A 23321-nucleotide genomic window follows, 5' to 3' on the forward strand; every position below is an offset into this window, starting at 1 on the left:
GATATAGCAGTAAGAAGCACCAAAACTGAACTGTTTACACGGTACATAAAAATTGCACAAGTACGAACTAAAGTTACTTTATGCTGTCAAACTGACCCGTGAAAATGAGAACAAAAGAATGCTGATACCACAATGTGCGGCAATAAACTTGTTCCAACTTGATTTGTCTTTTGGTGAGTATGTTCGAGAGTGCGTTCGCGGTGAGGATACACCTGTGTTTAGAGCTTCTTAGAATGTATTGTCCAAAATTGATATATAATATTTTGGTGGTGGCTGTGGAGCGATTCAAGTCCCAGTAATTCAAAGGTTATTTCGTTGGAAGTATAGCTTCTCATAATTATACAGGCACGAATTTGTATGGCTTCAAAATCTTGGCTTAGCCCTGTGCTCAACCGGACGCTTAGGCCCCAAACACGACACGCGTAATCTAGTACAGGTAGATCCTGTCCTGTAAGTCTTGTAGGCTAGTTTCATTTATTCTCCCCTAAAACCGAACTTTTTCCCTGGTATAAGTGATTGCAGGGCAGCGTAGCCTTTGCGAACTAGCTCATTCACATGGCTGTTGAATCTGCAATCAGTTAAGAAAGTAACATCCAATGTCTTTTCAATGTTCAGAAGCTGGAAGAGGGGTATTGGCTCTTGGAAACCAGTTTTTAGAGTTTTGAACCTTTTTAAATTGCACTCCATTTCATTGAGAGTGAGACTTGCTTGTTCATGATGGGTGCTAAACCTACTCGTAATGTTAGGGTCAAATTTCGGCACAGCACTCTCCCTTCGAACTCATTGTTCAGTAGGAAGGATAAATCGGTCACAAATTTGTATCTATCCTTGAAGGACCGAAGGATGCAGTTTATACCAGAAAGTATGGTACCTTGAGGGGCACCATAGGTAATTCGAAGAAATGAAGAGTTCGTGTTATTATTGTTCAAGGTGGAGACATGCTGTTTAAGGCTGGGCAGGAAGTCAGCAATTGTAAGCAACATATTTTTACCGCTTAAGTTTATACTTAATAGTTGTAGCCATTATTGCTTTTTATTCATTTTATTAACTATTGTTATTATGGATTACCATGAGCTATTAATCATCTTTAAAAAAAATAAACTTCAAATTTAGATCCCCTTTGTTCCGACAAGCAGCCATATTTTTGAAGAATTGCTGTTTATTGGGGCTTTTATTCACGTGTTAATGGCTTTTAATAAAACATTTAAAAAAGTAAAATAGGGAACGTATTTCATCTGCATTACAGAAATAAAGCTTTCAGGGCATAGGCAACAACAAATTAATCATGGATTGCAGATTAATATTTATTCTACAATTTTTTGAACCAGTCTATTTGGTAATCAACACTGTTTTCATCATGTAGTTACTAGGCACCTACTTTCCATGATTTATCAAAAAACTGAAAATGGTAAAATACTTAATTTTTTTGAAATCTTTCATTTATTAGCTTTTAACAGTGCAATTTAATAGGTCTTTTGCTCATTTTTGGTTTCTAATTACTTTTCAATCTTACTCACCAGAAAGAAAACTGTAGAAAATAGAAACGACCCAAAAACAGAATGGTATTTGGATTAAGGCCTCTAAAAGAATGTTGTTTGTATGATTGACTTATATATCATCTGTCAATAAGCCATTTAGAGAAATTTCCTAGTTCAACAATCGTTTATCGGGAATTGTCATTTTGAACCCTTAATGTGAGCCCAAAAGACAAAACAGTCTATAGTAACCAAAAGATAAAAAAAACTCTAGTAAGAAGAAATTGCTATTTGCAGCTGACTCAAGATTTGTTATTGTTTTTTTCTTTAGTTTTAATTGTAAAATGTCATTTTGAAAATAAATTTGTAGGGTTTTTTGAAAAAAGTTTGAACCTCCTTGAAAATGATGTCACAGGAAAACTGATATCATTCTTCAAGTGTTTCTAGCGCTTTTGGAAAAATTCCTGAAAATTTGTTTTAAAAATAATAATCTACTATTTACACAATTTACTGTTTACTATTCAGCAGAATACCAGTCATTCAGGATTTTGTAGGTTTGTAGTAGGTTCACCGACCACCACATTACGAAGGTTGAAAATTATGACTAGTGGAACTTTGCCAACATTCATTGAGGCAGCACTTAGTTTTAGTTTTCGGAGATCAATGAGGACAACATCATTGACCAGTTGCTGAGACAAAAGAGTAACATAGTACAAATGGTAGATGATGCTTTGGACTCTATATATAGTGGGAGGTTTTTGCGGTCCTATCTCTATCCTTCCTTTGAAATGTGGGACTTGGATACGGTAGATAGAGGCGTTGAGCATCAAATCTTTGACGAATTGAAGAAAAAAGATTGGAAACTGCTGATAACACATTGTCTTGGAGTGGATCATGCTAGTCATAGGTATGGCCCAAATCATCAAAAAATGGAAAGGAAACTTAGAAAATGGATATGCTTGTAAGGCTAGTCATGGAAAATCCCCCTGTCAGTAGTGTACTTCTTTCATTGGGTAATCATGGAATTACGTCAACTGGAGATCATGGAGGGAACACCAACGATTAATTAGATGCTGCATTGTTTATACATAGCAACAGCCACTCTGTCGTAAATAATGCAAACAGAGACATTCCCAAGGTGGACTTGGTACCTACACTTTCAGCACTTTTTGGTATTCCGATACCTTTTTATAATATTTGCCGGGTTGTAAAAGGACTTTTAGCATTATCATCTAAGGACCGACTCTATTCTTTGACACTGAATCAAAGTTGTTTAATCCAACTGAGGCAATACCTGGAAAAGTACGTTAGTCACGAAAGGGTTAGAGCAGGAGCAATTATTTTCCAGAGTAGAAACATTTTAAGATGTACATAATATTGAACGAAGCTTAAAACATTCTGAAATCTATTTAAGTGAAGTATCGCCAGATATGCGCACATTTTTTTTTTCTCCAAATTTTTACTTAAGTATCAAGTACTTAGGTGGTTCCAATAGTGTGCTTTTGTTCGATCAGATGCCATTTTTAAGAATTTTAGGTTTTTTTCTTTACCATGGGACGTGTTTGTCTCTTACTAGATTGTAGCTGCCGCTACAACCACTATAGTCTGTCTACAAAACTACGCGAAATTCTGACTATATCGACTACCCTTGAGAATCCTGAAGAGATTGACCAGTTGGCGAAACGTGCTACATCTGCTTTACTAGTGACCACAAAAGACATCCTTGGCAGAGAGGCTAATGATGAAAACCTTAAATTATTGAAGACGTCATGCACATCAAACAGTTCGTGGTAACGAACTGTAGTAAGGAGCGACCAGGCTCAATAGTAACCGAAACTCTAAAAATGGAACTTTGATACCAATAGTTACATCAAAAGAATGGCAAATGCTGATTTGAAATATATAAGTTTCATCAAGATTAGTCTTACCCATCAAAAACTAGATCTACGTTGCATGGGCAACGTGAGGTGTTGCGGCAACCTTTGCTCGGCTTCGCCGAGTAAAGTGTTGCGAGAGCAACACTTTGGTTTTGTTTCCTCGCTGCGACTAAACGCTGAAGTTGTTAATCTGTAAGGATGCTAAAATACATACTAGGTACACCAACTCGCAAAAGTTGCAAACTCCTCATTGCTAAAGATGATTGTAGCCTTACAGCCGATTATTACTTACAAGTCCCCTACATGTCTTACCACTGGAACCAAATTGGTCTTACCATCAAATACAACGGAAACAAACAATAGGGACACCAACTAGTAAGAGTTGCGAACCCCTCTTTGCCGAGGATGATTATGAGCTAACAGCCGACTGTTGCTTACAACTCCCCTGTATGTCTCACAATTGGTATCGGCCTATTTTTGGTTTCAGTGTGTACCTTACTACTGAAGTTGTCAACCCCTTTAAACTTTCAAACTGGTATATCTCATGAAGGAATTTTTCTACCAAAAGATGACATATACTTTGATCAGCTCATCAAAAGCTATCGACTGCCGTCAAAAGAAAATCTATCTGTCTTAGTTCAAAAGTTGACTTTTTTGCCGTAGGCCAACTTTCTAACGTCATCACTTAGAAAGGAGCAAAGGATAAACTCTAATTTCTTTAGCAATGAGAGAACTTTTAAAGTTTAAGAGGCACATCTGATACCATTTCTCTACCGCAATCCCAAGTGCGAAAAACCGAATGATAAACTCAGCTGAAATCACGAACAGAAATGGGTAGAAACAATAGATGGCAGCACTTTCGGACCCGTGGGAAAATGCCGCTTTTTTGCTTCTCTAAATTTTTCTATTTATCACTCAAAGAAGATATATTGGCTGTGGGGCAGGGTAACTGTCGCATATATTTAACACTTATAGATTTTAGTCCATCTTCAATTTGAAACTGGTGCCTGCCTGCTTGCCTGCTAGAACGGAGCTTTCCACTCGAAAGCAGAAACATGGTTTGATGAAACGAAAGCTTGGCTGCATAAATTCAGATAGTCCTCTCTGACATAGGCTATACAACTCCTCTTCACTTCACACACTATAGGCTCTGGCTCAAGGACAAGCAAAAACCATCCTTTTTGGCCCCAGGCAAGAGTTCTACGAAGCTTTCCAAAATGTAAAGTCATATTCATCAATCCGGCCTAAGGTCCACACTTTCCGTAAAAACCGCAGAGGTTAGACCCTTACCACTTTCTAGGAATAAGCTGAAATCGGGGTGCTAGAAAAAAAAAAAAAACCACGACAAAACCAAAGTGTTGCTCTCGCAACACAATTACGAGCCTGAGAAAAAGGAAACATCCCCTAAAAGTCATACGATCTTAACGAAAATCATACCATCAGATTCAGCGTATCAGAGATCCATATTGTAGAAGTTTTAAGCCCCTATCTACAAAAATGCGTAATTTCGCATTTTTTACCAGAAGACAAATCACGGATGCGTGTTTATTTGTTTTTTTGTTGTTTTTCCCTGGGGTGATACGTATCGACTCAGTGGTCCTAGAATATCGTGAAAGCGCTCATTCTAACGGAAATTAAAAGTTCTAGTGCCCTTTTTAAATAACCAAAAAATTGGAGGGCACCTAGGCCCCCTCCCACGCTCATTTTTCCCCAAAGCCACCAGATCAAAATTCTGAGATAGCCATTTTATTCACCATAGTCGAAAATCTCAATAACTATGTCTTTGAGGACGACTTACTCCCCTGCAGTCCCAGTGGGACGGGATGCAAGTTACTTTGAAACTTTGACCTGTGTTTGCATATAGTAATGGTTACTGGGAAGTGTACAGACGTTTTCAGGGGGACTTTTGGTTGGGGGGATATTTGAGGGTGGAGGGTCACCGGGGAGCATTATTTAAAAAAAAAACAAAGAAAAAATAAATATGAAAAGTTTTTTTCTACTGAAAGTGAGAAGCAGCAATTTACCTCCTCGTAATACCTCGCTCTTTACGCTAAAGTATTTTTAGTAATTTTAACTATTTATTCTACGGCCTTTGTGATTCAGGGGTCATTCTTAAGGAATTGGGACAAAATTTCAGCTTTAATGTAAAGAGCGAGGTATCGACGAGGGGTGAGTCCCCTCATATACGCAATAAAAACATAAGAATATAGAAGTTCGCTACGTAATTTAATTCACAAGTTACTATATTTTTTACTTATGAAAACGTTCGAAAAAAAACACAAGTTATAGTTGCCTTTTTAAGTAATCAAAAAACTTGAGGGCAACTAGGCCTCCTCCCTCGCTCCTTTTTTCTCAAAATCTTCCGATTAAAACTATGAAAAAGCCATTTAACCCCAAAAAATTAATATGCAATTTTGTTTTAATTATTTATGTGCTGCGAGCCAAGATCAAACCCATGCATTAATTCAAAAACGTCCAGAAATAAAAAATAACAAGTTTTTTTAAATGAAAGTAAGGAGCGACATTAGAACTTAAAACGAACAGAAATTGCTCCGTATTTGAAAGGGGCTTTTCCTCCTCAACGCCCTGCTCTTTACGCTAAAATTTTTTACTGTTTTAAAATGTAGAGTTAAGAAAAAGAGTCAAACTTTAGCGTAAAGAGCAGGGCGTTGAGGAGGAAAAGCCCCTTTCAAATATGGAGTAATTTCTGTTCGTTTTAAGTTTTAATGTCGCTCCTTACTCTCATTTAAAAAAACTTGTTTTTTTTTTGTTTAATATGCAACCAGAAACGCTTTTACAACGGTAAATCAGACCAAAGTAGCCGTAACACTTGCAAACATCTAAAAAAAATCCAATGGGAAGAAGTGGCCGCAAAACAGTCCATGAGGATGAACGGGACTTAAGTAAGTAGTAATGTGTCTTAAAACACACTTTAAAGGTTTTGGAACCATTCTAAGAATGCTTTTTTTGCACTCTTTAAATAAAATAGTAAAAAGTTATTTTCCATCGCGTATACCCCTGAAAAATCTAAATTATGCATTAGTATAGGCTATAACCTACGGCTATGGCGTCATATACCCTGTATACAAAATGCAGTTTTTAGTAAGAAAATGTTTTTATTTTAAATATGTTTTTTGTTAATTATAAAAGGCACTAGCTGAAGCAATTTCCTTTAAAGTGAGCCACTAAACAGATCTCTGTGATGTTCCAAGGTCTTGCTAATAGTGGCAGATGAACGATAAAAAAGATGCTTTCAATGCAGAATACTGTAGTTGTAGCCACTTTCCTTGTTTTTCAAGCCAATGGATTTTCCTTGTTGTTCAATCCAAGGGATTGAGTTTCCGCTGTACAGGTTTTGGCCAAGGTAATGCTAATTGTGTACTTTCTATTTCAATCTGACACAGTTTTTAGGGGGTTTCAAGCAGTTTTTTTCTGTTGCTATGGGACGTGTAGTCAGCTTGATCAGTTCATCTGTAACATTAAAGCCAATTGGAAACAATAAAATGCAAGCTTGTTGTGGCAAATCTTTAGCTTTAAACTTTAATAATAATTTCTTGCCAACATATTTTATTTATCAAGAAATCATGAGCATATTTTATAACAGAAGTGCGACAACTCTAAAAATTATCTTGGTGCGCTGCATTAACGTAGAGTACTTTTAGCTTCTGAAACCTAATGTCAAGGTTTTGCAAATGTTCGAAGACTTTATTGGGTTTAGTTTTCTTGACCCGTAAATTATATCTAGTTTAAGGGTTAGCCTAAAAAAAATGCATGAATTAAGCGTCAACCTAGAAAGAAGTCATTGTGAAATTTGGCATAAAGTAACACGGCATTAAACAAATAAGACGTTTTTAACTTGAAAAACGCTACGTCTCTCCAAAAGTTGATGGAGACAAACTTTACGCATTGTTAACCTAAGAGGGTTCAATGAATGAGACTGCACACCAATAGCCAAAGAGGGTCAAAGACTGAGCGTACTTGCCATGAGACTTCACTTTCCTTCAATGATACAGGTTGCAAACCCAGGAAAATTCTGATTTCAAATAAGTATCTTTCTGTTAAAATGAATCCACGAAGCCTTTATTTTTGGTGAACTATTTATAAACCAAAGGTGTTTGAAATGCAGCGTACACACTACCAACCGAGGTTTCATGGACGAATCGTTGTCACTCTTTATCAAAAGGAGCCAGTAATGGAGCGTACGCGCTGTTGACCAAAGGAGATTGGACGGACAGCGTAGCGTACGCATCCATGAGGGTCAAAAGTAGATCTTCGGGAATGGTGACCTAAGTATGTCGGAAACAAATCATATGAAATGTCGACCAGCGGGAGCTGGAGATTGATCGTTCCCATTGTTTGACGATGAAACTTGGCATGTGTATGAGGGACCGGACCAGATTAAATTACAAATAGTCGTTTTCCCGATTTGCCCATCTGGAGGGGAGCGGGGGGCCGGTTAATTTGGAAAAATAGAAAAAAATGAAGTATTTTTAACTTACGGACGGCTGATGGGATCTTAATGAAATTTGATGTTTGGAAGGATATCGTGTCTCAGAGCTCTTATTTTAAATCCCTACCAGATCTGGTGACATTGGGGGGAGTTGAAGGGGGGACCTAAAATCTTGGAAAATGCTTAGAGTGGAGGGATAGGGATGAAACTTGGTGGAAAAAATAAGCAGAAGTCCTAGATACGCTATTGACATAACCGGAACGGATCTGCTCTGTTTGGGAGAGTTGGGGGGGGGGGTAATTCTGAACAAATTAGAAAAATGAGGTATTTTTAACTTACGAAGGAGTGATCGGATCTTAATGAAATTTGAAGTTTGGAAGGATATCGTGTCTCAGAGCTCTAATTTTAAATACCGCTTGGATCCGATGACATTGTGGGACTTGAGGGGGGAAAGCTAAAATCTTGGAAAACGCTTAGATTGGAGGGTTCGGGATGAAACTTTGTGGGAAAAATAAGAACAAGTCCTAGATACGTGATTGACATAACTGGGACGGATCTGCTCTCTTTGGGGGAGTGGGGGGAGGTTTAATTCTAAAAAATTAGAAAAATGAGGTATTTTTAACTTACGAAGGAGTGATCGGATCTTAATGAAATTTGATGTTTGGAAAGATATCATGTCTCAGAGCGCTTATATTAAAATTCAACCTTATGTGGTGAAGGGGATGTTGGGGGGGGGGGGCGGAACTTGCATTTTCTTGGAAAATGCTTATAGTGAAGGGATGGGGATGAAACTTGGTGGGAAAAATAAGCACAAGTGCTAGATAAGGGATTGACATAACCGGAACGGAATTGATCTCTTTGGGGGAGTTGGGGGGAGGTTAATTCTAAAAAAAAACTAGAAGAAATGAGGTAATTTTTAACTTGCGAAAGAGTGATCGTATCTTAATGAAATTTCATATTTAGAAGGTCCTCGAAACTTAGATCTCTTATTTTTTATCCCGACTGGGTCCAGTGTCATTAGGGGGGGGACCGAAAATCTTGGAAAACGCTTAAAGCGTAGAGATCAGGATGAAACTTGTTGGAATGAATAAGCACAAGTCCAAGATAGGGGACTGACATAACCGGACCGGATCCGACTTTTCCTCCTCAACGCCCAGCTCTTTACGCTAAAGTTTGACTCTTTCTCTTAACTCTATTTTTAAAACAGCAAGATACTTTAGCGTAAAGAGCGGGGCGTTGAGGAGGAAAAGCCCTTTTCATATACGGAGTAATTTCTGTTCGTTTTAAGTTTTAGTGTTGCTCCTTACTTTCATTTAAAAAAACTTGTTTTTTAATTTAATTTCTGGGCGTTTTTGAATTAATACATGTTTTGATCTTGGCTCTCCACACATAAATAATTAAAACGAAAGTTTTTACCAATGAAAACATTTTCATTGGTAAAAAATATACGTAACTTACGAATTAAGTTACGTAACGACCTTCTATATTCGTATGTTTTTATTGCGTATATGAGGGGGTTCAACCCTCATCGATACCTCGCTCTTTACACTAAAGCTTTTGATTTCGTCCCAATTCCTTAAGAATGACCTCTGAATCACAAAGGCCGTAGAATAAATAGTTGAAATTACTAAAAATACGTTAGCGTAAAGAGTGAGGTATAACGAGGAGGTAAATCCCTCATATGCGTAGTAGTTTTTGTCGTTTTAAGTTGTAATGCTGTTCCTTACTTTCAGTAGAAAAACTTTTCATATTGATTTTTTCATTGTTTTTTCAAATAATGCTAGAAAATCCTGCGCCCCTTTCATTGAAATTCTCTTCCCCCATGAGAAGTTTCTCCATGGAAATATCCTGCCACGTAACCCCCCCCCCTCAACTCTCCCCCCTAAACCAAAAAAATCCCCCTGAAAACGCCTGTAGCCTACACTTCCCAGTAACCATTACTATATGTATTAAGTAAAAAAAAAACAAGTTTTTTTTAACTGAAAGTAAGGAGCGACATAAAATTTAAAACGAACAGAAATTAGTTCGTATATGAAAGAGGCTGCTTCCTCATCAACGCCCCGCTCTTTACGCTAAAGTTTGACTCTTTCTCTCAATTCTTCTTTCTAAAACAGTAAAAAACTTTAGCGTAAAGAGCGGGGCGTTGATGAGGAAGCAGCCTCTTTCATATACGAAGTAATTTCTGTTCGTTTTAAGTTTTAATGTCGCTCCTTACTTTCAGTTAAAAAAAACTTGTTTTTTAATTTAATTTCTTAACGTTTTTGAATCAATGCATGTTTTCATTTTGGCTCTCCGCAGAGGAATAATTAAAACGAAATTTGTATTTTTTTTTTTTGACTAAATGGCTTTCTCATAATTTTGATCGAATGATTTTGAGAAAAAAAGAACGGGGGAGAAAGCCTAGTTGCCCTCCGATTTTTTGGTTAATTAAAAAGGTAACTAGAACTTTTAATTTTTTACGAATATTTTTATTATTAAAAGATTTACGTAACTTATAAATTAGCTTACGTAAAGAACTTTTGTATTCTCATATTTTTATTACATATATGAGGGGGGTTCGCCCCCTTGTCAGATCCTCGCTCTTTCCACTAAAGCTTAAATTTTGTCCCAATTCCTTAAGAATGACCCCAGAATCACAAAAGCCGTAGAATAAATAGTTGAAATTACTAAAAATACTTTAGCGTAAAGAGCGAGGTATTAGGAGGAGGTGAGCCCCTAAAATGGGTAATAATTTATGTTTGTTTTAAGTTTTAATGCTGTTCCTTACTTCCAGCTGAAAGAACTTTTTCATATTTATTTTTTCATTGTTTTTTTTAAATAATGCTAGTAAATCCTGAGGTTTTCTTCCCCCATGACAAATTATCGATGGAAAGTTCCCCCAGCATATCCCCCTCTTCTCAACCCCTCCCCCAACCAAAAAAATCCTCCTGAAAACGCCTGTACACTTCCCAATAACCATTACTATATGTAAGTATTGGTCAAAGTTTGTAACTTGTTGCCCCTCCCATGGGGACTGTGGGGGAGTAAGTCGTCCCCAAAGACATAGTTATAAGGTTTTTCGACTACTCTGAATAAAATGGCTATCTCAGAATTTTGATCCGTTGACTTTGGTAAAATAATTAGCGTGGGAGGGGGCCTAGGTGCCCTCCAATTTTTTTGGTCACTTAAAAAGGGCACTAGAACTTTTCATTTCCGTTAGAATGAGCCTTCTTGCAACATTCTAGGACAACTGGGTCGATACGATTACCCCTGGGAAAAAAAACAAATAAACACGCATCCGTGATCTGCCTTCTGGCAAAAAATACAAAATTCTGCATTTTTGTAGATAGGAGCTTGAAACTTCTACAGTAAGGTTCTCTGATACGCTGAATCTGATGATGTGATTTTCGCTAAGATTCTATGACTTCTAGGGTGCGTTTCCCCCCATTTTCTAAAATAACGAAAATTTTCTCAAGCTCGTAACTTTTGATGGGTAAGATTAAACTTGATGAAACTTATATATTTAAAATCAGCATTAAAATGCGATTCTTTTGATGTAGGTATTGGTATCAAAATTCCATTTTTTAGAGTTTTGGTTACTATTGAGCCGGGTCGCTCCTTACTACAGTTCGTTACCACGAACTGTTTGAAACACAGGTCAAAGTTTGTAACTTGCTGCCCCTCCCACTGGGACTGCGGGGGAGTAAGTCGTCCCTAAAGACATAGTTATTAGGTTTTACGACTATGGTGAATAAAATGGCTATATCAGAATCTCGATCCGGTGACTTTTGGGAAAAATTGAGCGTGGGAAGGGGCCTAGGTGCCCTCCAATTTTTTAGTCCCTTAAAAAGGGCACTAGAACTTTTAATTTCCGTTAGAATGTGCCCTTTCGCGACATTTTAGGACCACTCAGTCGATACGATCACCCCTGGGAAAAAAACAAACAAAAAAAACACGCATCCGTGATCTGTCTTGTGGCAAACAATTCGAAATTCCACATTTTTGTAGATAGGAACTTGAAACTTCTACAATAAGGTTTTCTGATACGCTGAATCTGATGGTGTGATTTTCGTTAAGATTGTATGACTTTTAGGTGGTGTTTCACCCTATTTTCTAAAATGAGGTAAATTTTCTCAGGCTCATAACTTTTGATGGATATAACTGATCATGACGAAACTTATATATGTAAAATCAGCATTAAAATGCAATTCTTTTTATGTAGCTATTGGTATCAAAATTCCATTTTTTAGAGTTTCGGTTACTATTGAGCCGGGTCGTTCCTTACTACAGTTCGTTACCACGAACTGTTTGATAGCTGAGTCAAACTCAAAACGAGCAAAAATTAACATGAGTAGGGCTGATAACTCATATGCCTTCTAAAGACCAGAACGCAATTAGCGCTTTATTGAAAACAAAATACGTTTGAAATGTTCTCACCTCTCTTACTTTCATAAATGAAAAATTATCAAAACCTTAACGAAGAAATGTCAGTATATTCAATTTATCTGACGACCCACGGCCATTTGTTTTTATTTTTGTTCTGGTCTTGTATGGCATTGTGGTCATGCATGTGTTCATAACATTGTCTGGCATTGGGCTATGTTCAGTTTTTTTGCATGGGTGGCACGCCAGCTCGTATGAAAGAGTTCGCGTATTTCATCATGAGGGAGATTGGGTATCGTCTGCCGGCCGGTACTACTCTTCTAAATATTTCAAAGCCAGGGCACAGATACTCAATGTTTAAAGTTGGATTTCTTCTCTCAGTAAGTCATGGAATGGGTGTTCCATCTATTGGCATTTTGCTTCATGAGATGATTAAGCTTATGTACCATGCACAAGTAAAGGATCCAGTTTTCTTTAGGATAAGAAACCTATGGAGAAATTGGCATTGAGGGTGGAAATATTGTGATAACTAGTGAAGCTTTGAATGGATGTGGTGACCCTAATTTTGACTTTCCTGTGCTCGGCAAGAAAACGAGTCGCCCTGCAAAACTTGATTCTAACTTAGCGGCGGACTTAAAGAACCTTACAAAACCTGAAGATCCATGGAACACAACTATAGATAAGATAGATAAGATATATAACTATAGATAAGATCGCATATGTGACTAAACTTCATCAGAATGGAGTCCGAAATATTGAAATGTAAGCAATTATTTTTGGAGCGCTAACTCACCATGGACCTCGTTTGTGTAACCTTGCTTAATAGATTAGATGGCGACCAAATAAATTCTACAAAAGAAAGACGAGGAGAATGGCAAACCAGACCTCTAAAATTAGTATCAAGATATATTAAAAATCATCTTAATTCATCCTTCTAGTTAACGTAAACTTTTTTGTCCATATCTACGAAAGTTGGATGCGGAGAGGCAATAAAATGTCTGATCATTTTGCCTTTTAATGGGCAAAAGTCTTTGATTGTACGTGGATTATTTTCAGGACTATCATTATTGAGATGATCTAACCCATTCTTAGATTTTAATTTAAACTTTTTACTTTTTCAAATTTTAAGTTACTATGGGCTAGAGTTCGTTCTTTACTATATAGTTGTGAAAACTTCGGCGTAAAAAGTAAAAGTTGTTGAGGGGACAGCTTCCTTCATACACGGAATAACTTCTGTTTGTTCCAACTTGTAATGTTGCTCCTTGCTATCTGTTGAAAGAAAAACTTGTTATTCTTTATCTAATTTCTGACTCTTTTTCCAAGATGATCAAAAACGTACAAAAACGATTGTGGAGAAATCAATTCTAAAAATTAAGAATTTTCATTGCTGACAATATACTTTGACAGTCTGTTTTGGATTTATGGTGCTTTTGATGCTTTCAAGTTCGACATTTTTATGATCCAGACCTTGGAAAAAAAAAGTTTGATCAGAAAGAATACATTTCCAAAATTTAGATCATTTTGCAAAGATCAATTGTGCAAAAATTGATTTTTCTGATATGTTGGATGAAAGAGTAAGATCTGTTTTCAAAGTATATGAAGATTAACATTTCATTTGATGTTGTGTAGTGCAATCAAAGATTGCACCATACCCCAAAGAAGCAACAGTTACATGCACTCTGGAATGTATTCTGGATTCAAGACAGGCGTAATTAGCTGGGAAAACTGGTATTTGAACTATAATGTTACAGAGCTGGTTATTATTATATTGGAAAATTGGTTGTTGGATGTTAGATTGCAATCATTTTAAGTTAAAGGGGTGGTAGGCCTATTAGAATATCCCCAGTCAGGAACACTGTATTTCTTCTATCTTCAAAAAGATCTTGGAGTTTCATTTAATTTGTTGGTTTTTCGAAATCATCACCAAAGTGACATAATGATTTCAATCTCAATTGCATTTATGATGGTCCACCAGTATACTACCACCGTATCATGAAGTTCTGGCATCGTTTTGTGGATATAGATCAAATCATAATCTTGCTCGACGGGGAGGGGGGGATGATCCTATTGATTAACGCCGTATTAAAAGAAAATGTGTGATGTTTTTTGAAAATATGAAAGACGTTGTGTTCCTGACTGTATACTTCTCTTGGAGGCGGGTGAAAAGTTCATGAAACACAGTTAGGGTTCAGTAGCATATTTGTTTCTCGAGGTACTGAAGAATATGCCATGGTAGAAAACCTGCTGGAACGTCGTGTGTTGCTGGCAGTTGATGGATTGCCAGCATTCTGAAGTTTTTTTTTGGCCCATATGCTCATCTGTTTAATTTGGAATATTGGACCATAATGAGATGGCTAAAAACAAAAACACAAAAATATACCATTCAGTACAAAATTCAATGTTGCATCCAAATATAACAATCATATACTGCAGAAATTGTATTTAGGATTTCAGAAAATAAACACTGGCCAGATAAACACTGGCCAGATTCTGTAGTTCGTCTACAGAACCCTGGCGAGGCAGCCTTGACCCTGCGTCCTAAGCGAGCTAAAAACCTAAACAAAGCCAGGTTTTTCGATTTCAAGAATCCGAAAATTCAATGAATTTTTAAATTTCCGACTGGAATTTCTGCAAGAAATTAGTGTTTTATTCAGTTATAGGATTTAATTATAAATCCAGTGGTATGTTTATTTCTTAACTATCTCATTATGGTCATATATTCTAAACATACCATTTATTTTTCCACTTTAATTTACCGGACATGTTTATGTACTGTCCAACTTATAATTTTAATATAGAGCCTCCTTTCTTGGCATGAAGCCCAAACTTAAATTATCAGTGCTCAAAATGAACGATTTGGACCATAAAATAAGACAAGATCAAGAGGACGACTCTAAAAACATAAATTCACAATGGTTTAAAATGAACAACCAAGACCATCAAATGTGACAAGACCAATCCAAGCAGTTAAGGCAAAGGGCATTGAAAAAATGTCTGAAGTAATGATAAACGACAATGGAGGACAAAGAAATTTGCGGTTAGAATACTTGCGACAACGATAATTACAAAGAGTCAAAACAAAAGTGAAGAACAAAGAAACATGCGATTAGAAAATAAGCGCCAGCGTGAATCAAATCAAATCAAAAATGAAAGTAAAAAACAAAGATATGTACGGTTAGAAGACTTGCGACAACGATGGTCAAAACAAATGAAAAACGATAGTAAAGACCAAAGAAATCTACAGTTAGAAGACAAGCGACAATGGGAATAAATTTACACAAACCTTTCGTGTGCCGAGTGACTGCCGCAGTTGTATATGTTTTTTTATATATATATATATATATATATATATATATATATATATATATATATATATATATATATATATATATATATATATATATATATATATATATATATAAACAAAAACTCAGCTCTTCTTCAAGCCTGCCGTGTAAATTAATTGTGGTTGATGTCGTAGGCAATTGGTGCATAGCTAAGGGGCTCCTTTTGGCCCTTACTACCCACCCAGCTCCTGCCTAAATGTCCAAAATTTACGATTTTTCACATTGTAGCATGACCTACCTATTTTTTTGTAGTTTTAAGTAGTTTTTTGGTAAATTTAAACATTAAGTAGTTCTAGTGTCCTCTTTTTAGATTACTCTAGTCGAATTAACAAGCTGATTTTAAAGGAGAGAAGATAGGAGGTGCCTTAATGTTGATTAAGTGTTGACAAATTAATTATTTCTTGGACATACCTAGAAATGCCTCAAATTTAAGCTAACTATTAATTCAGTAGCGTTCGGTATTGTGTTAATTACTTTTTTTTTACTTTGATTGCAGGCTGTACTAAATTTTTGGTCAAATGTCAAAAATTATCGTTAAACTAGCGTCCCCCCCTTGATAGATTATTTTTTTTGGAAGTTAAACATAATGTTTTATTTATAGCTTGGCTGTACTAGAAGATACTTTCAGTTTATTGTTCTTTATGAGTAATCAAATAGAGCAAGTATCGAAAATGCACTGCAAAAATGCTATCTGGATTGAAGCCAAGGAGAAGAATTCGGGATTTATGTGTAAGAACCCGGGACTGATCAAAGCTCTCCTAAAACTTGTGGAAGACTGTATGGAAGCGTCTGAATGGGTAAACGAGAATATAAAGCATGATATCAGGAGGTAAGTACCTTCGACTTGAATTGCATTGTAAATGATCCAGGGAAATATTCAAATTTAGGGATATTAAGAAAACTAAACATTTTTTTCTAATAAGCATTTTTTGGATTATAACGGTTAGTACCGTTATAGGAACAACAAAAAAACTGTCGAATGTCCAACATGAAACAAATACGGAAGAGCGAATAATGAGGACTTTTATTTCCCAAGAGAGTGAACAAACAGAACATATTTGAATATTTTGGCCCTATATCTAAGGGCCGTCTTCAGCAAAGAAAATAATAAACTTTAGCAATAAGAGAACTTTTAAAGTATAAGAGGCACGTCTGATACCATTTCTCTATCGAAATCCCAAGTACAAAAAAACGAATGATAAACTCAGCTGAAATCACGAACAGAAATGGGTAGAAACAATAGGTTTATGGCCCCAGGCAAGAGTTCAACGAAGCCTTCCAAAATGCAGTCATATTCATCAATCCGGCCTAAGGTCTACACTTTCCGTGGAAACCGCAAAGGTTAGACCCTTATCACTTTCTAGAAATAAGCGACGAAACCAAAGAGAAACATTTACCTTATTATTATTATTTTTTTATATGGCACTCAAACTCTTGAAAATTGGTTATGTGGATACCTGCACACATACAGAATTAAATGGGAAGATCCTTGATTGTGTGGCTGCTAGACATCTTTAACATAAGTATCAGACACGGAGACACCCCCTCTAAAAAATTTTTGATTATGTTTGACCCGCAAACAGCCATACGACAGCTTGCGGCAAGTCACTGCTTGATTTGCAAAAATGAATAATTGCCCCAGAAACTGAAGATACACTATTTAATGGTTCTGGTCAGCAACATACAAAGTGATGTTGAAAAGTAGGAAGTAAAATGCCAATTGATGGCTATTGAGCCAAATTACCCCAAAAGTATGCTGGAATTACTTACTACTTACCTTGGTCGCATAATAAAGAAGCTACTACACTTTTCATTCAGCTACTCTTGTACTTTTATGAAGACAATCCAGTTGCAGCAGTTTCGATGACTAGGTCTTATTAAGTGGTCGTCCACAGCCTGAGTTCCCAAAGTAATAATAATTTTATTTTTGTCCGCTCATACACAAAAGAAAAGGAGCGGAGTAATACAAAAGGAGAAAGGGAAAAACAAAAACATTTAAGCACTAAAGAATAGAGTTAAAGAATAATTTCTTCATTCGCACTCGTAATCGGATTAACGACGCTTCTTGACTACAAAGTCCTTGCGTCGGACTCTCCGCGCGTGAAGATCAGATGCAGAGGCAAAAACTCGAACAATGTTTCCAACGTCTTTTTGTCTGCACTTTTTTCCAGTAAATGAGACAACGACAATTGGGTCTACCGTATTTTGAGATCCTTTATCGATTGTGTTTCTCTCGTAGAGCGCGTAACGAAGCTAAAAATCGAGTTATTTGCAGTATACAGACCGGGTTTTTAGTCTCATTTTGTGTAACCAATCACATAGCGGCGATACGTAACGCAGGCGAGGGAGAGCAACCACGGGATATAGCTTTGCAAGAATCTACCTGTTTAAGCTATACTTTAAGAGAGACAAGCTTGCCGTGACTTGAGGATTGCTGTTGATATTTTTAATTTTCATTCGTTCAACCGTCATATATGTAAGATATGAGCCTGTTTGCTTGCCGATGGACAATCAATCAGCTCCTTCAAATAGGCCTTGAAGGAGGAATTGATGACTGTCGCCCTTGAGGAAGAACTTCCTTGTGGGGGCGAGAATATTTTCCCATTGCTGTTTATCGTTACCTCTGCCGACTATAAAATTTGGTCATAATCTTGTAAGAGGAGTAGCCTTGGGACAGGTATCCCGTTTGATGAGAGTTCTAGTGTAATTGGATAAAAAAAGCATTGACAGCACAAAAAATGTATTCGTAAACGCTAGATAGCACGGATGGTTTCGAGTATGACATGAGTTTTCGGCGTGCTGCCAGTAAAGGGTAAAATTAAAAAATAAAATGTTGGCTTGTTATTTTGCTATACAACTTAAATGTTGTTGATTTCTTTTATCCTCACTAAAACCAACTTGAGTTTCTATTGTTTTCAACTTCCCATCCTCTTTTTGCATTCATCAAAAAGCTGCAGTCGGTGACCCTTTACGCGTGGAATAATTATCCTTTTTGCTTTCAATAGGCTTACTTTAGAGGGGTTAGAAACATTTACTGGTAAAAAAAAAAAGTTACTTGTCAAGACTAGCTCACTGTTATTCCTGGTGCTGCACATCTTGTTATAAAAATGTATCAGACTAGCTCACTGTTATTCCTGGTTGCCGCATATCTTGTTATAAAAATGTATCAGACTAGCTCACTGTTATTCCTGGTGCCGCATATCTTGTTATAAAAATGTATCAGACTAGTTTACTGTTATTCCTGGTGCCGTATCTTGTTATAAAAATGTATCAGACTAGTTCACTATTATTCCTGGTGCCGCATATCTTGTTATAAAAATGTATCAGTTTGTTGTCGTATTCAGTTATTTAGATTGTTTCAGCAACCAAGGGAACTCAGTTATTCTCACTAATGTTATTTAACATTTTGCAAATATTGAGAACTGAAAAAATAGAAAATGTATTTTTCTTGTTGTCATCTTTTAGATTATCGTAACATACAGTCAAGATTGTTTTTGGGAAAAAGTCTTGTTTGAAAAAGATGACCGTAAAATTTTTCACTGTGTATCACAAAAGTTCGACTAGACAATTATTGATTTTCCTCCACTAATTTAAGGATTGTAATATAAAAACATTTTTTTTTTAATTTAATTTTTTTTTTCTTCTAAAAGTAACCAATAAAATAGGTTGGTATAATGTGCCATCTAGTTTTGTAAAAATACATATTATGCGTTTTTGCTGTAATTGAGAAATGCCATTGTGCTCGAAAAGTACTGCAATTTTTCTTTATTTAGTACTTAAGCTTTATTGTTGGAAACAGTTAAAAAAAAAAAAAAAAAAAACATAATAACAGATGGATAAAATTAAAAAAAAGATAATGTTAGTCTATTACCAATTTTTAGATTGTCTCAGCATACAAGCGAACTCAAATGGAAGCTAGAGGTTGTCAAGAATATACCAATATGTGAAGGATTTCCTAAAAAAGAGTACTGGTTGTGTGAACTCTATTCAGCCAAAACTGATGATTCCGAAGACGAAATTACCGCTCTCGATGAGAAGAAAAAGAAGAAGAACGATTCGACAGAATCTTCTGATACATCTCGGAGCTGTGTAAGCGGATTAAAACTGATTAATAAGAATTGGGACCACTATCTTGATGAATTCATATTCGATCCTAAAATTTTCTTAAAAATACGGATTGTTTTGTTTTAAGCTATTTTCAAATTAATTTTGGAATATTGAGAGGTAGTATGCGATAAGCAGACTTTGGCAATGCTGCATTTCATTGAATGTAATTTTAATGAATGTTGAACAGGCAGCGTTATTGAAAGCATTTCAGAGAACGATATATATTGCCAGCTGATAATCTAAAGTTGGATATTTACCGATTGCCCTTCAAACCATTTGGTTTTGAAAATGCATTATTCCAAAAGGTATTTACGTATTATACCAAACACACTCGAGAACTTAAGTCAGGCTATTGAAATTTACCAAAATGTGAGGAACACACAATACTTTAGAAACAAAATTGTGGATACTATGACAAAGAAGTATGGAAATTCACCCAAAATGAATTACATTAAAAACTAACATAGCCTAATCTAACCAAAATACCAATTCTCTACATTAAATGTTGAGTTAAAATATACCTACATCGACGTTTTCCACTCTCTGAATACAGACAGATAAAATCGGCTATTCTCACATCTAAGAGATCAAACTTCCCGAGTATGTTTGGTATAATATGTAATTACCTTTAAAAACATAAGCTCTTTCATTCTCGAAGCGCTGCAAAAAAAAGATGGGTTTGCTCTTGTGGTTAAGCATTCGTTCCTCATGTATTAAAAAATTCACATTTTTGTTAAAAAAGTGGGGGATTGAGTGTTGACAGCCCTCTCATTTGTAGGATAACTCCTGTTGGTTTTTTGGTTTTAGTTTTGCTCTTTAAAAGTTTTTTTCCTTTATCTGCCATAGTCTGTAAACGAAAAATAGGTGAATATGAAGCAAATTATTTTTTCTAAAAGTAGTGTATGATTAAGGTTACTTCCCTACAGAATCTCTCGATAATAATGGCTTTTTTCATATCAGTGAAGAAACTTTGTAATACCCTCTATGCAAAATGTCACCACCTATGTTGCAAATGAGTTATGATGATACCTCAAGTGCTGTCATCTAAGCCACTGCCACTTCAATTCAGTTATTTACATAAATTCGTTTCGTTTCCTCAAAATGTTCTTTGAGAAGTCGCAAATACTCTCGACCAAAATAACTCGTAGATGCCAAATTCAGTAATTTATAACGAGCGCGACGTGGACCTTGTTCCGGGGTTTCATCGCGCTAAGTTTGGTGATCTAATTTTCTATATATCGAGTCCTCTGATTAAATTGGCTAAATTGAAATTTCGTCAATGAAATTTTAATATTAATCAGAATTTGATTGAAAATGTGACGCCAAATTTGGCTATAATGTTATAAAATGGCCAATGAGTTGGCCCCCTCCCCTCCCCTTTTTACCAAGATTACGCTAGTAACTTTTGCTACTAACTTTTGATGGGTGCCTTTAAACTTAATAAGTTCTATATAATTAGAATCAGCATAAAATTGAGGTTGATGTACACATTATATGTGTTTCTTAAGTTTCGTTTGCTTTTGGCACCGTAATTCTAATAAAAAAAGGGGAAAAAAAAGAAAAAGAAGGCTCCCTCTAGAAAGAGAGTTAATTCTTGCTGTGTCTTCAAGGTTGCCATTAGCCATACCCACGGCCCTCCACGAATTATATTTCAGTCGATTTACTAAGTTTGGTAATTATAATTCTACATGATCATAATCTTTTTTTTTCGTGCTTTTCTCAAAATTGGACTAGCAGTTTAAGGAACCTAAATTCTAACCTTCTAACCTTACAGATGTCACTGTGGAACATTCCAGCAAATATTTCTCTAGTTTAAATTGACTTTAAATGGTGTCTACTATTAACTTCTCTATATTTAATTTTAAATTCTCGGTAGAAGATTTCCTTGAGTCTTATTTAGTCTAATTTTTACTATTTATCCCTGCAAAGGATTAATTTCAAATAGTATTTCTCAGTACTTATGTTTAATAATCCAAAATTAACTAGCCGTTTTATAGAGATTGCCTAAAGCGTTCTCAAAGGCTAAGTTTTAACGCGTGCCAAATTGTAGATTTCAATATGTCCGATTACTAGGGTAACAGGACCCAAAGGTGGGGCCATGGGTATTCCCCACAATTACTTGTATTTCTTATTTCAAAAAAAAGAATTGGACAACACAAATTCTGGGAAGTTAGAGGGGTGGGGGTCTCGCAATCTACATTTGAAATAGCTTTACATGAATATGTCTTGCATAATGTATCATTCAAGACAAGTAACATGTATGTGACGTCAATCTTAAAATATGATTGATGTAAATATATATGGTCTTTATTTAAGATGTTTGATATGTATGGAGTATATGCAGTGTGTTATAATTATTTTTTTTCATTAAAGTGTTTTTGTCGCTGAAAAAGGCTCCCGGACCTGTAGCTAAAATATTCGGATTTTCTATTATTTAAAGTTTTGTTATTGCTTTTTTGCTTCTGTTATGCTCTTTTATTTAGACTAAACCCGTTTTTTCTCTCTTAAATTTTTTAAATGAAAAAGCAATGTGGTCTAAGAAATTATTTAGGTGAAAGATTAGAAATTATTAGAAAATTATTTTTTCGGTCGAAGAAATCATTTATGAATTTATTATTTATTGTTATACTGCTTTATTTAAACTAAACCCATTTTCTCTCTCTTAAATTTTGTAAATGGAAAAGCAATGTGGTCTAAGGAATTATTTAGTGGTTAAGCTTATTCTTTTTTGTGAACCAACGGTGATTTAAAAAGTCAAAACGGAGAAACTCTTCGGGATTGCCGATTAAAAAAAGAACACAAAATGAGCCAATAATAGTTTCTGCATACCGAATCTCATAACATCATAAATTTATCTGTTCAGAAGCTCAGTTTTGTATATATTATAAAATAAACTAAAGGTAGTTTAATTATATTAGACCTCTCCAGAAGTGATTGTCAAACACGGGCGTCGGCATCCTCGTCGGAGGTTAGCAGCAAATAAACGAGATGAACCGTCCATTGTTAACAAACTTCTCTGTTCACCGACTGAACTAATCACTTTGTGTCTTCTTGCTGGAAGTCAGTCGCAAGCATGTGACATAGTTAAGATGTGGAATCTCTGGGACACAGTTGAAGGCCAGGAAGTTGTATTCTCAAAAGGATTTGAGGACTTGAGACATAAATTGATATCATTTGATAAAAGTGCTGTATTGCGGGCTGTTAATAGTCCTCTGAAGTTTTCACCGAAAGGAAACTCCCCAGGGCTTCTGAAGGTAACACTTCTTTTGCTCCTTCTTCTAGTTTTTCCCCAAAATAAAAAATCCAAATAAATTACGCGAAAACTAAATGGAGGGCTATGCTGGATTTTGTATAACAAGAAAAAAGGAGCGAATATGGATCTTTCTTCTCTGAAGGAAGAAAACGAAACAAAGGTTTCCCCATGTTTTACATCACTTTATGGTTGAATGAGCCGACCGCAAACAAATTAGTTAAAAATGGTTATTGCTGGCGGAACCTCAGTTGTTTAAATATTAGGATTCAAGATTTTATTAAAAATACAAAAAACTAAACAAATTCAAAAATTAGCAGTAGAGCCAATAGAAAGCTGTATCCAAAGTGTAAAAACCTAAATAGATAAATATATATTCTTCTAAAAACATCTACACAAACGCAATAAGAAAAAAAAACTCGGATGAGATGTATGAAACAAAGGGCTACCTCT

The 23321-nt window shown here is 35.8% G+C and overlaps 1 protein-coding gene and 1 pseudogene across 1 annotated transcript in view; both read left to right on the forward strand.

Annotated features, from left to right (window-relative positions):
- Positions 1–23321, forward strand: part of LOC136036542 (uncharacterized) — a gene marked incomplete in the record, with an annotated part of 69223 nt that overhangs the window by 41565 nt on the left and 4337 nt on the right. The window contains 3 exon segments of the mRNA XM_065718847.1: positions 16113–16340; positions 19393–19600; positions 22537–22872. Coding sequence (XP_065574919.1) covers positions 16113–16340; positions 19393–19600; positions 22537–22872 — 772 coding nt within the window.
- LOC136036641 (uridine phosphorylase 1-like) lies at positions 2385–13102 on the forward strand (annotated as a pseudogene).

Source organism: Artemia franciscana, chromosome 15 (assembly GCF_032884065.1).
Source record: "Artemia franciscana chromosome 15, ASM3288406v1, whole genome shotgun sequence".
NCBI classification, from domain to species: domain Eukaryota; kingdom Metazoa; phylum Arthropoda; class Branchiopoda; order Anostraca; family Artemiidae; genus Artemia; species Artemia franciscana.